The sequence below is a fragment of the Dicentrarchus labrax genome, unplaced genomic scaffold (genome assembly GCF_905237075.1).
Source record: "Dicentrarchus labrax unplaced genomic scaffold, dlabrax2021, whole genome shotgun sequence".
In the NCBI taxonomy this organism is placed as follows: Eukaryota; Metazoa; Chordata; class Actinopteri; family Moronidae; genus Dicentrarchus; species Dicentrarchus labrax.
In genome coordinates, this window is record NW_026136706.1 from 18,856,805 (window position 1) to 18,870,858 (window position 14,054).

At 42.0% G+C, this 14,054-nt stretch overlaps 1 protein-coding gene across 1 annotated transcript; it reads right to left on the reverse strand.

Moving 5' to 3' along the window:
• Positions 1-1,901: 1,901 nt before the first annotated feature.
• On the reverse strand, positions 1,902-13,304 carry me3 (malic enzyme 3, NADP(+)-dependent, mitochondrial). The gene is made up of 15 exons (XM_051403900.1): positions 13,145-13,304; positions 12,500-12,720; positions 9,071-9,204; positions 8,403-8,552; positions 7,762-7,837; positions 7,505-7,666; positions 7,193-7,296; positions 7,005-7,114; positions 5,951-6,048; positions 5,686-5,799; positions 5,486-5,591; positions 4,739-4,881; positions 3,952-4,125; positions 3,753-3,851; positions 1,902-3,114 (listed from the first exon to the last, which is right to left on the reverse strand). The coding sequence occupies exons 2-15, from the start codon at positions 12,713-12,715 to the stop codon at positions 2,953-2,955; spliced, it is 1,848 nt and encodes a 615-aa protein (XP_051259860.1). The 5' UTR covers positions 12,716-12,720; positions 13,145-13,304; the 3' UTR covers positions 1,902-2,952.
• Positions 13,305-14,054: the final 750 nt, after the last annotated feature.

Consider the following 14,054-nt stretch of genomic DNA (forward strand, 5'->3'; position numbering starts at 1 on the left):
TAACTAATTTAGTTACTTTTTGGAAGAAGTAACTAGTAACTGTAACTAATTACTTTTTAAAAGTAACTTGCCCAACACTGGAGGCAACACACACTGCGAGCTAACTATCAGGCTGGTATTTGGAGAAGATGTTTAGAAAAGGACCCACAAGTGCCAAGCCCTGTTGGCAGAGGATGGAAGATGGAGACAGAGGAGGAAGGTGAACAGTTGGTGCTGCACTGGATGGAAGGCCGGCCAGCACCTGAAGCTCTCCTGGATCTACTCGCCTGCAACTGCACAAAAAAATGTTCACTCGATGTATGTGTCTTACAAATGGCCTCAGGTGCACAGACGTGTAAACTGACAAAGTGTGAAAACCAGGCGACCTGTGTAGAAAGTTCAGATTAAGACGAGGACGACATGGAGAATGATGATGATAAGATAATAAAATAATGGATATCAACATACAAACCAGTCTTTGATTAAATATATTCACTTTACAATCTGTTTCTTTATTGACTTTTACAACTAATAGGGCTCCATCCTATTTGTCCATTCTATTTGCTCTATTCTATTTTGAAGACTTGTGCTAGCTGCACAAGTCTAATTTAAGGCTCTCACAAATAAATAGTATGGGTATATTATACATTTTCTGAATCATCAGAGTGCCTTGAGTATTGAAGTTGTTGAGTTTTGTGTCCCTGATGTTCCTTCATGCCCCAGGGATAAAAGAAAGCATACAGTTTAGGCGGAAATTGTGAGAAAATGTGTGTTATTTCTGGTTTAAAGAAGTCATGTGACCTCTGTATTTGTCAGACAGATTCAGTACTGGGCTTAAATGAATTTCCAACAATACCACGCACCATATTATAGAATATTGACAATATCCCTACCATGAGCCTAAACCAGATATATACCAGATTACAAAAACGGAATTTATCTTAGGGGGTTAGTAACTTCATGAGCTGAAAAAAGTGATTTCGCTATCACCCCTGCACTACTATCGTGATTTTTCTAGTACTAGGGCTGTATACCTTGCCAAAAATCACTATGAGACTTTGTCCCCCCAGATGATACCGATGGCCCAAATTTGGGGCCCTGGCTCATGGACGACAGGAACCTTTGCCAGGATCCTGTTTGTGGACTTCAGCTCTGCTTTCAACACCATCATCCCAGCTCTGCTACAGGACAAGCTGCAGGTGGATCACAGACTTCCTGTCTGACAGGAAATAACAAGTGAAGCTGGGGAAAAATATCTCTGACTCCCAGACCATCAGCACCGGATCCCCCCCAAGGCTGCGTTCTTTCTCCTCTGCTCTTCTCCCTGTACACCACCAGCTGCACCTCCAGTCAGCAGTCCGTCAGGCTCCTGAAGTTCACGGATGACACCTCCCTCATTGGGCTCATCTCATCTCTGAGTCCGCCTACAGATGGGAGATTGACTATCTGGTGACCTTTAGGAGGAACCCAGCCCCACCCAACCCCATCATCCTGTGTGACTCCCCAGTTGACTCTGTGGAGTCCTTCCGCTTCCTGGGTACCACCATCACCCAGGACCTCAAGTGGGAGCTGAATATCACCCCAGTCTCCCACCCCAGACACAGACTCTTTGAAACACTTCCCTCTGGCAGGAGACTGCAGTCCATCATTTCTTCCGTCTGCAGCTGGCCTCATTAACAAGGCCCGGAACCCCCACTGACACTGACTCTTAAACCCACCCTGTATACATACGTTACATTAATACACTGCCATTGGTTTTTCTATCTTGCACATTGTAAATATCATTCTTGTTCAGCTTTAGATCTTTCTATCTTTATTTACAGTATATTTAAAGAGTACTTGTTTTTTATGTGATTCTCACACACCAATGCACCAAGGCAAATTCCTCGTATGTATAAAATCTTACTTGACAATAAACCTGATTCTGATTTTCTTAACAATTTTATTCCAAAAGTTCCATCATGTTCCCTTTGAAAACCTCAAGCATATCTCTCAGCACTAAAGCAGAGCATCAGTAACTTTGGCAAAAATACAACAACAGGCAGAGCTCTGTAGAAAACTAAAGGAAAACACACCCATTGTATACAAAAAAACTTCCTGATGGTGAAACTCAATCCCCCAACAATCCCTCCTCTGAACACATTCAAAGACAACAGTAGTGTCTCCCATCAGGATTGACTGAGTCTCACAGGGAAGCAGACATACAGGAAATTCTGGAGTGTTTTCAGTCCTGTGTACAGGTTAAACCATGTGCAGACGGACAGGAGTGGAAAATATGAAGAAGCAGCTACAGGGATGAGCTAAGTGTGGCTTCTACGACAGCTCTGATACCCAGCTCACAAATCTAGAGGTTGTAACTCTTCAAATGGAGCAGTGATGTCCTGAGGTCAAACAGAAAGAGGCACTGAGAGTTTCTGTTCATTTTTTTCATTCTTTTTTTTAAGCTTCAAAATGAGTCCTCTGTTTATTCGTGTCAAGACAAGATAAAGCATTGTGCGTTACTGTGAGCCGCTGCTTTGTTTTGAATGCACTGGCTATGATTCATCTCTCAGAAACTTCAGCTTTTGGATCACTGCGAAAATCCAGTGGAAGGAGTGTAGTTTAAATTCTAGAGGTCGTGCTTATGATTTCTGATATGATGCTGTCATGCAGCTATAAAATATTCTACTCAAGTCGGACCATCAATCAGGTACAGATTATTGATACAACGTACACTGACAAAACTTTTAAAAAGTACAGCACTGTGAGAGGATAAAGAATTGTACTTAACACTCATAGAGACTCATAGAGAATGTTTGTTTTGACATCTAAATCATAATGGCCACTGTCCATTTGAAAGGGGAGCAGAGACTTACTAACATTTATAAAGAACAAAAGAAATTAACAAACTAAAAAGGTCATTGGCAACATTTTGCAGAACTTGTACGTGACACCACGGCAGCATATTAAGTTTAGAGAGAGAGACGGTCAGGATCACACGTCCTGGACGTTCATGGCCTCCTGTGGCCAGCTGTATGTGTCCAGAGTGAAGGAGTCGTAATCAGGACTGTAGATGTGAGACAGCACAAACGCCTCCTTGTCTTTAGGCTCGGGGTACAGGGAAGCAGTGTTGTGTTTGTATGCATAGTTGACAATCTGGCAGAGAAGGAAACAGAAGGAAAAGTGGTAAAGAATACAGTCACATACAGTCGGTTCAAACTTCTATTTTTAAAAGGCCCTGAAAATGTATTTGTTTACTATCTGAAGTTAAAACCGCCTTTGTTTATTTCACAGGAGGGATTTCTCAATTGGCTAGTTTAAAGTGGGCGGGGCACATGTAGGAAAAGCATCAATCAGGATTTAGCAACTACTGAACCAGAATCTGATGTCAATCAACTCTGATCAAAACACATCGACACGGTCCTGATGAAGGTTACCTGAGTTTATGAGCATGAAACTAACTCTTAATAATATATAATAATATCTAAAGATGTTTGGGGTTTTTTTTAGTCATGAATATTTAATGTTAGTTTGAGGATGAAGGTTTTCAGGGGCTTTAACAAAGTTTGAATTACAATGGTTTTATTTTCCTTATGGAGAGATTATCTAGAATCTTAAAGATCATATTTAATATATTTTAGTAGCCCACGTACACTTTAAGAGATATAATTAATAAGATTTTCTTGATCCAGCTAGAAATGCAAGTTTATCACAAATGATCATGCTACAATATAATAGGAGGTTACAGATTTCCTTGTGAGGAATGAGGGTGGACCAGTGGAAAGATAACCCACCTTCACTGCAATCTTGAAGGACACCTCTCTAATGGTGCTGAGGGGAGGATACAGTCTTCCCTCAGCCAGGTGCTCCTCTGTTACCATGTTAGCTATCGCCTGAGAGACAAAGACAGACAGACAAAATAAAACTGGTTTGACAGACTGAGAAAGAAAGGAAATGCAGCCCAGATGTGTGATACCTGAAGACAACCAATACCTCTGCTGTGGTGAGGAAGACATCATCAGATATGTGGCGCACTCCACAGGCTATGACACCCAAAGCAACTCCAGGGAAGACGTAGGCGTTGTTTCCCTGGCCGGGGTAGAAGGTTCGTCCATCAGCCAGTGTCACCTTGTTAAACGGACTTCCACTAGCAAAGATGCCCCGGCCCTGTTTACAGAGGGGAGGAGGAGAATATAAGTTATGTAAAAAGAAAAGTTAAAACACAAACTGTGAGTCATTTCTGCAAAGATAACAGAAAGGAATGTTTCTTTCTTGTTTGTTTGATTTCAAATAAACTGTAGAGGTTTTAGTTTTTACCACTAGAGGGCGGTGGAGCTACATTTCTGTGACTGCAGAGAGCAGTAATGCAAAACAGTAGTGGGGAGCCAACAGAGGGGCAGATTTACCCTCTGGTTACTCTGCACTATGACAAACAAAATGGTTTTGTGAATTTACTGGACAATAGCTATAGCCGATCATAAAAACAAGCCTCGAATTGTCTCATCAGTTGGCTATCATCAAGGCCTTGGGTTTCAATTTCCTGATGTGTCTGCATATAAAACTGGTGTGTAAACACTCCCCCCACTCTGGCCACATCTGCCAAATAAAAATATACAACAGCTGTATTTGTGGATCAGTTTCACATACACAGTTGGGGCAGTAGTGTGCCATGAAAGGCGGCAGTGTATCAATAAAAGTGGACGTTTGAGGCATTTTTGTTTGGTTTCAAGCAAACACACTATTGTATATTTGTGTGAGAATGTAAACAGCTGATTATTACCTCAGTGAGCTTGTAGCACTGCTCTGCTGTGCACTCCGCCTTGCTGGTAGGATTACTCAGGGCAAAGATGATTGGCCTCTCATTAAAGGAGGCCATGTCTTTGATAATCTTCTCGGTAAACGCTCCTGCTATAGCAGCCACTCCTTTGTGTTCAGGAAACAGAGCAGAGCGATAATTTACAATAGAAATTATTTCCATTTCACAAGCTATAAAGTGAACAATTAACAATTAACAATTAAAACCTCCAAAGCGTAGTTTTTTACTAAGCAAGAATGGATCCCTTTTCTACTTTTTCATTATTGTTAATAGATTTTAAAACACAGAAAATGTTAACTCAAAGCTATGATGTCATCGTATCACAGTGGTGCAACAGTTTTGATTACAAGTCTGAAATTATCTTCCACTTCATCATACATGCAATGTATGAATTTCGACCAATGAATACACTTCTCAAAGCTTTGTGAAACTCTGAGGCGTTAGATTAAATTAACCGATTGAATTAGTTGATTTACTGAGCAAAGCTGGAGGGGAAAGAATTCACCTTTAATAGGTTTCTCTGTTTTTCCACAACAGATCAGCAACTACTGTATCACAGATGGATGAAACAAGCAACGTGAGTTATGAAGGTCTTTTTATAAACACCTTTAAAAACCACAATGTCCTTTGAGGGATATTTCAGTATGTTTAGTGCAACAACGCCTCCAGGAAAACCCCACACGTGTCTCCCGACCCTGCAGGCGGACTCACCTATGATTGCGGTGGGTTTCATGGTATGTACCACCTCCTCCAGGGTCTTCAGGTGCGGGTGATCGTGAGCAAACTCCTCCTTCTCGTGGTTAAGATGGCTTCTTCCCTAAATTTGTGCAGAAAAGTCCCCCTCAAAAACTCCACATGGTGCTTTGTTACATACACTGGGGTCAATCTGTGAAGAGTGACACACACATTACCTTTACAATGAGACCTTTTGAGTCCACCATCCAGATTCTCTTGGCAGCTTCTTCTTTAGTTAGTCCCTCTTTGGCCATGGCCATTATAAGCAGGTGAGCAATACCCAGAGCAGCCTGCCAAAAAAAAGGATAATTCTCCGTCTGCACAACAGCCTCCTACCTCGGCTAGTTTTAAATGTGCCATCAGAGTTCTTACCTCTTAGGGATTAAGGAAGTTATTTTTATTTCAAAACAGAATAAAATCCTACAGAGCAAATCCTCTCACCTCGCCTGCCCCCTGGAAAACAAAGGTGTGGTCTGAGAGTTTGTTCTTGGTGATCTTCAGAGCAGCTAGGACCCCGGCAACGGCTACCGAGGCAGTGCCTGAAATAGGAAGAAATCACATGTGAGAACTGAAATCAGCAGGTTTAAACTGTATTTAGTACTTACGTAGCCGGTTTTCAATTGTTCGGCTTGGGATCTTTTAAAGTAAAGGGATGTCTACTTGTGACCACTCTTCACTGGTTGCATATCAGTTGTGACCAGTTCAACCAAAGAGTTCATTTGTTCATGAGTTATTTTCCTTGTTTTATTTGAAAACATTTTAGAGGCCTGAGGGCTGTACTACGAAGGGAGCTGTACCTATTCAGATAAAATCTCCGGGTTGTCAAACAACACTGCAATACTGGTGTTAAACGGTACAACGGCGGTGATTAAGACGTTAGCTAGTTGAGTCGGTGTCAACTTAATCTGAGGTTGTGCTGATCGCATAAAAGGGATGTGTTCAGCAGCTGGTTATATAAAGAACCCTCAAATCTGTCTTATGAGGGCCTCGACCCCCAGATCACATCTGAAACATCAGACACAGAACGAATGTCAGGTGCACACATAGTGCATTATAACAATACTGGTGATTTAAGAAGTTAAAATAATTTAGGAATATAAACATGCTAATTTATTGATCCTGTCAGTATTTGTGTTTAGAAATCTACAAGCGAATCTCTGCGGTGATCTGATGTCTTGCTGTGACTGAACTTCTTTAGTTCAGGGGTGAACGTCTCTGCAGCATTTAAGCATTAACCAAACTCCACTCTAAAGATACAAGCTCCTTGTAAAAATGTCATAACAGAATTAACTGTGTTAGTGTTTATGATCAGTCACAGGTTGCTGCTATTGTTGATGTTACTCCAAGGTTAAGGGTCACTTGTATCTGAGTGAGTAATTTATGGCTCTGGCCAAAGATGTGAAATAGGGTTCTGAGATAAATTCCTAAATATAGCATGTAAAAAAACTACAGTTATGGCCGATGGAGGCCAGGAGTCCTGTGAGCGTTTCAGTACCTTGGATGTCATCATTGAAGGTACAGTATCGATTCCTGTATTTGTTGAGGATGCGAAAGGCGTTGCTGTTGGCGAAATCCTCAAACTGTATCAGACAGTTCATCCCGTACCTGCAGGACGACAGAGCTGAACAGTCAGAACATCAGGTTCACTCACACGTTCATCTCCTCATCGGTGTTTTTACTCACTTGTCCGTCACCGCCTGCATGAACTCATCGATCAGATCATCGTACTCCTTTCCTCTGATTCTCTTGTGCTTCAGTCCGATGTACAGCGGGTCATCGAGCAGCGCCTGGACCAATAATCAATCAGTCAATCAACTTGCAATTGCCTCTCTGTTTCGGTTTTGGAACTGATAATCCGTGTGAATCGGTAAATGATTATCAAGTTGCATCAGCAATTCTCTAAATTCATCTGATATTTATTGAGTATCGACTGATAAGGGGCAGATATGAAGTGCTGCACCAGCTCCTAAAACCTTACTGCGGCTTTGTACACACCTGGTTGTCGGTGCCGACGTCCAGCAGCACGGGGAGACACTGCTGCGGCCGAACACCGCCACACGCCGTGTAGAGCGCCAGCTTCCCCACAGGAATGCCCATACCATAGCCCCCCAGGTCACCCAGGCCGAGGATGCGCTCCCCGTCCGTCACCACAATGGCCTACATGGAGAACACATACAGTATTAACGACATGTACGATACATTCATTTCTCAGGCATTAGTAGCTGTATGGGTGTTTGTGTGTGTGGAGGCACCTTGATGTCTTCTTCAGGCCAGGAGTTGAGCAAGGTGGCAATGTGGCCTCTATCATGGATGGTGATGAAGAGTCCTCTGTAAATAAGTAGGTTTCAGTTATAAGACAGCAGTATGGGTGGTAGTAGTTTCCTCCTGCAGTAGTACTACTAATACTAATGGGGGAATGATCACGACCACGCAGGCAGACGTCAGTCTAACTGTGACTTTGTAAACTAAAAAGGATTATTATTATTATTATTTTGTTTTTGAATTGTCCCTGTATCCCTCACACCTCTGTCCTCATTGTACCAACCTGTGGTTAGAAGGAGTCCATAGTGTGTAGCTGAGACACAGCCACTATGTAAACAAAAGGATATGGGTACACTTGACACTAATGTGAATTAGATAAATAATAATTCAATATGTTCTCTGTCTTTACAATCAAAAGGAAATTCAGATTAAATAAGAACAGTATTTTTTTGTTCTCTTGTGATGGATCAACTAACTCAAGCCTGTTGGAAACTGACTGAACTCTAACAGGAATGTCAGGTGTACATGAGTTGTTGTTACTGGGTAAAAACCCTGAAAAATGGTTGTTCATAAATTAAAGTTAGAGTAAATGAACCCTGCGCAGCTACAGCATAAATGTGATTAATCTCACCGTGGTCTTCTGAAGGCGAGTCCATACTGTTGGCAGGCCAGGCCGACAGTGGGAGTGTACACGATGGGCATGAACTCCTCGATGTCAGAGGTCAACAAGCGGTAGAACAACTTCTCGTTCCTGTCCTGCAGTGTCATCAGCAAGATGTACCTGAGAGAGAAAGAGACGTCAAAACCTGATATAGTATTGCCATGAAATGTAGTACAGACTTTCTTACCCGAATGATGAATTATATAATTAGAATTTTATTCATATTCAATATATTTTCATCAAGCGGCATCAACAAGTCAAAATTTAATTTGATCCAATGCTTTGGTTTATAACGACATTCCCATCAGCCTCAGTTGTGCTTGCAGACATGCTAACACGCTAAACTAAGATGATATATAGACTATATTTTTTCTTTCATTAGACAGCCTACAGACTGGACTGGAAATATGAGGAGAAAACAAGAGAGTATGAGATGGTGTGTGTTGCAGATACTTGGACGCCCCTTTGATGTGACAGTCAACACATGACAAAAACAATGGCCGCTGGTGCAGCAGCGACAGATGTGATGTGCTAAAGAACATTTGACCAAACAAGTGGGACAACCCCATCTGCAGCTGTATCAGGACAATGTTGAACAGCACTTGCTTTACTGTAAACATCTGAGTCTGTTCTCTCACTTGTCCAGAGGGTTGGTGCGCGTTTCATAGCTCTTCATGACACGCAGCACTTGAACATCCTGGGAGAGGAAGCAGGGGGGCAGCAGGCCGTGGATGCCCAGTTGTAAGCGCTCCTCCAGGGTGAATGCCATTCCCTGCAGGGTGGAAGAGGGGCAGTTATGCAACACTCTGATCCCTGAAAGAGTTTGCACAGGGTAAAGTCCACCAATGAAATAAGAAATCAGACAATCCAGACCACAGTGACTCATGTGTTAGTCATTACAGGATGGGGTTAGTTATGACTCATACCCGCGCCCAAATACAGTGGTCTCTTTGATCGTTTCTCCAAACTATGAATTAGTTGCCCTTTTTGTATGGAAACACTGGTAAACAAAAGGAGGCCACATTGAAATCCTACAACTGTTTAAATAACTGAGCAGTGAACAACTTGAGGCCATGCTTTTATTCTGGTAAGCAGTCCTTTGCCCCTCTGCCTTCTGGTTATGGTTAGTGCTGCTGCTCCTCTGTCTCGGCATTGGCCGGCTTCCCAAAGAGCGATTGGAGGGTAGTGTGAGGTTTAATCTATTTATTCTGTCCAATAGTGTGGGAGCCTGAACTCACTCCCCTGGCAGCTCGACTTCTCTTTCCTCGTCTCTGCTTTATCGCTCTCTCTGTTTCCTCTTGATTCTTGTGCGGCAGAGGAAACACTGACCTACATGGGGAACAAACCGGCCTTCTAGGGTCAGTTTGATTTTACCGTGGGTCTGTGAAGTTTTCTGAACACACCCCTTGTCCTGGTAAAACATTCCTGTGGGAGTCGAGGGTGAAATGTGAGAGTGGATTTGAGGTCTGGTTGCCAATAGTACCGTCAGCTTCCAATATTTACAGTTGTTCCACAAGCGGCATGCTTTTCCATTGAAGAGTATTTCGATGCTGACAGCTGAACAACACTGTACTGTATAGCCAGAGGTCACTAAAAGGAGATACTTTAACACACTAATGCCATCAAGAGAATGTAGATTAAAACCAGACGAGGGGAGAGAGAATGTTATTGTGCAGGGCAAACTTTAAAAAACTAATCTAACATCTTTTTAAATGCAAATGCTGATAACAAATGTGAGTGTGTGACTGTGAACAGGGACAAAGAGAAAAGTCACAGATTAACAGAGTTAATAGTGAGCGAGTAGGTAAAGAGGCACTAATGTAAACCCATTAAGCTGACACTCCTGACCAGTGACTGTAATTAAGCTAGCCTACATGCTATCTGTCAGCACACAGGCAGACAAGAATGAAACTAAGTGTGAGAGGTATAAACGGCTGTAACATTTATCTTTGTAATGACACCAATCCAAACCTTATCAGAGAGAATAAGCATCATCAAAGAGAAGAAGATTAATTTATATGGTTATGAGCTGATTTTGTTTGACATTTGAGGGTTCAATGGAGTCAGTTTTGCAGGTTGGCAGAAAGAAAGAGGTCAGGGAATAGGGACAGAAATCTGTTCTTCCTCAATAAATACAGATAATACATCAGTGTCAACCAGTATTGCACCAAAGAATGGAGCAAGCACTTTCACTGGATAGTCTAAACGTAGTAGAACAATTAAGTTTAAAAACGTAATTAATTAATTGTTTGGTTGAATAAAATGTTCAAATACACCACCGACAAGAACTTTTACTTTTTTATAAAAAGAGATTTTTTTTTTTTTTATCTAAGTAGGACCTAACTTGCTGACTGTTTCCACTGAAGTCCGCCTGTAACTGCTGACTGGGCAGAGGAAGGAGCTGTGACTGACCTCCTATCAACCTAAATCAAAGCAATAAACTCAGTTTAAGTGTCAGTATCTGTCCTGCTGCCCACATACTGTAAAACTAGCAAGTCCATGTTTACAGTGAATCTGGGGAAATAAATACAGTAAAACCACCACTGGGTCTCACTGTCAGTGCAACTGTAGTATGTTTGCAAACTGCATTTTGTTTTCTATCAAACTCAAATACAAATACAAGTAATTATTCTCTGCTTTTGCAGCGTCACACCGAAATTAATGTTTTGGGAAAAACAAACTATGAAATAGGATTATCTTAAAAAGCAAACTGGGGAGTCACTTCACATTAAGTCTATTATTCTTATGTTAAAGCTTCATTAGGACTTTTAAGCAGACAGAGGAAGAGTGGGACAGACACATTAGAGACTACTCATAGCTCCAGAGGTGGGGGTTTAACCATTCAGCTTTCTCAGATAGATAGGAGCTATGTCATTAATGTACCATGTGGTACTTAGATGGTATTCTCTGTTTCCACCATCATACAACATGGTATGCGGGGCGTCATGTTATCTGTAGACAACGTCATTTGAACACAGCACAGGCCCCCCAACGCAGAGAAAATGTTGCTTTAAGACACATTTCATATTGATGTAAAAACAAGAATGTTGAGTCTTATATTTGTTCAAGGATGCATTAATTAGTCTTAACCTATGGTAATGACATAATTAGTATTACTCTGTTAAAGCTCCTAGTGTTTTTATATATAATAGATTTATATATAGAGCACTACATTACCATCAGGTCTGTGGCAGTCTCCAGTCTTAAATACCTCTGTACATGTAGTATGTGGTCAAAACTACAGACTCATGTATGTTTAACATGCATAACATTACCCACACAATCCTCCACCAGTGTTATACTCAAGAAAGCTACTTTAAGAATATAAGGAAAATGTAGCAGAGCAGCATAGATGCTGATGGTAAATGGTAAATGGACCTGCACTTGTGTAGCCTTTCTAGTCTTCCGACCACTCAAACCACGTTTACACTACGTGTACACACATTCACACATTCACCCTTTCACATACATTCACTCAGTGATGGCAAAGTGCATCGAACAGAAACTAACATTCATACACATTCACACACCGATGCATGGCATCGGGAGAAATTTGGGGTTCAGTATCTTGCTCAAGGATGCTTCGACATGTGGCACTATCAATAACTGTGATGACATGTGCCACACATCATCTGTGAAGTCATTTATAGTACACATGTGAGGACATGATGTCAAACAACATCAAATTAATCTGTTTTGATAATCAATCAATTAATTAATTATAAAAGTGTTTTTAAGCTAAAATAACAAGAATTTGCTGGTTGTAGCATTTAAAATGTAAATATGTTCATGTTTTCTTGGTCTTTCATGATAATAAATGTAATATCTTTGGATTATGGACACACTGGATACTTGTAGTGAAGATTTGTTACAATTTGCTGACATCTTACAGACCAAAAGATTATTGATTATTTCATCAATCAGTGAATAGTTAAAATTGTCGCTGCAGTTCTAAAATGCCAAATAAAAATATCTGCTGTGTTCATATGAATCATAATGTCTTCACATGTACATCACAGGTGAGCTCACATGCTCACCTTTACCTGAAGTAGAAAGAGTGGTCTCACCTTGTTGAGGTGTGGGTTTCTGGTGATGTCGTAGCCCCTCTTCTTGGTGCTGACGCTGCCCTTGCGGTTCGTCCCGGAGTGGCAGACCCGCACAGCCCGGAGAGAGGCCGTCAGTCCCCCGGCAGGGTGACCCGGGGACCCGGCGAGCACCCTCATCCCGCCCGCTGCCGTGCGCCTGCACAGAGACAGGGCGGCTCTTCCTGAGAGGGAGTTCATGCTGCCTGCAGACAACCAGACAGCAAAAACACAACACAAGTCACCTTCCAGAGCAAAAGGGAAACGACCTACAACCGGACATACCGAGAATAACAACCCAGTGTTAATGATACTCAGAGGGTCCTCCTGTAAACAAGCTGCTCAAACAGCAACCGTTAACGTTATCTTAACGGTAAACAACAGGTGATACAGCTCTGTGAATACATTATGACGTTAAATACATACATAAATATAATGATAGTTTATAAATGACACAGCCGATGTGTTCACTGTATTTATGTGAAACTGCTGCTGTGAGTCTCCGCACCAGCTCAGCTAGCTACTGTTAGCTGTGCGCTGCTTTTATGATAATTAGTGTTTTTCTTTATGGGACAATCTGCGCAGCTGCTAATGCTAACTAGCGGGTAGCTAATATTCAGTCAGCCTTACCGTAAAACAAAAAAGCGACGTGAAGCTGCCGGTGTGTTGTTTACCCTGTGCTCCTGTTAACGATGGCTGCTATCAGTGGATGTTGGGGAGGACCGACAGCTGATCATCCAGGATCCTTCAAACATTGACAGTTTCACTTCCCCCAGTCGGTCGGTCAGCCTCTCCGGAGCACCGCAGCCACCAATCAGACAGCAGCATGGCGGGTTCAGAGGAGGTCCGGGTCCCTCCTCCTCCTCCCTCCTCCTCCGGGTCCCTCCTCCTCCTCCCTCCTCCTCCTCCTCCCTCCTCCTCCTCCTGTGATTCAGTAAACACACAGGCTCCATCTTCAGCTTCAACATCTGCTCTCAAATCACAGTTCTCCTTTTGTTGAACGGATCTCATACTGTCACATAACTTGAAATTGTGCTGTTAATATTACTGCATTGGTAATACTATATATAATATTTATATTTAATGGCTTAATGTGGTTTAAATGGTTTCATAAAATCCACATCTGTACAAAAAAACCCAGAATAGCTGACGTTTTTAAACTCTTAGTCATGCACTGTCACAAACACCACTGAAGTCAAATCACACTGTACACTTCAGGTCAGATGAGCTCCCTCTGGTCCCCCCTGCTGGACACACCGGTGTCAGACAGACTGTAGTGACACTTGATTGTTGTGGTGCAGTAATTCCCGGTTCAACCTGTTTTTTAGCCTGGGGCAGATTGTAGCTGCTGGCCCTCCTGTTGCCTCCCAGATCTTATCAAGTACAGTGCATGCAGCACACCATGAAGGGCAGCTTCACTGTATTTCTGCACAGAGCCACAGGAATATTACAGAAATACTGAATACGAAATTAAACAATAAGCACCACAAACTACAAACAGCAAAATGACCATAAAGATCAAAACATATTTCTAAAAGGA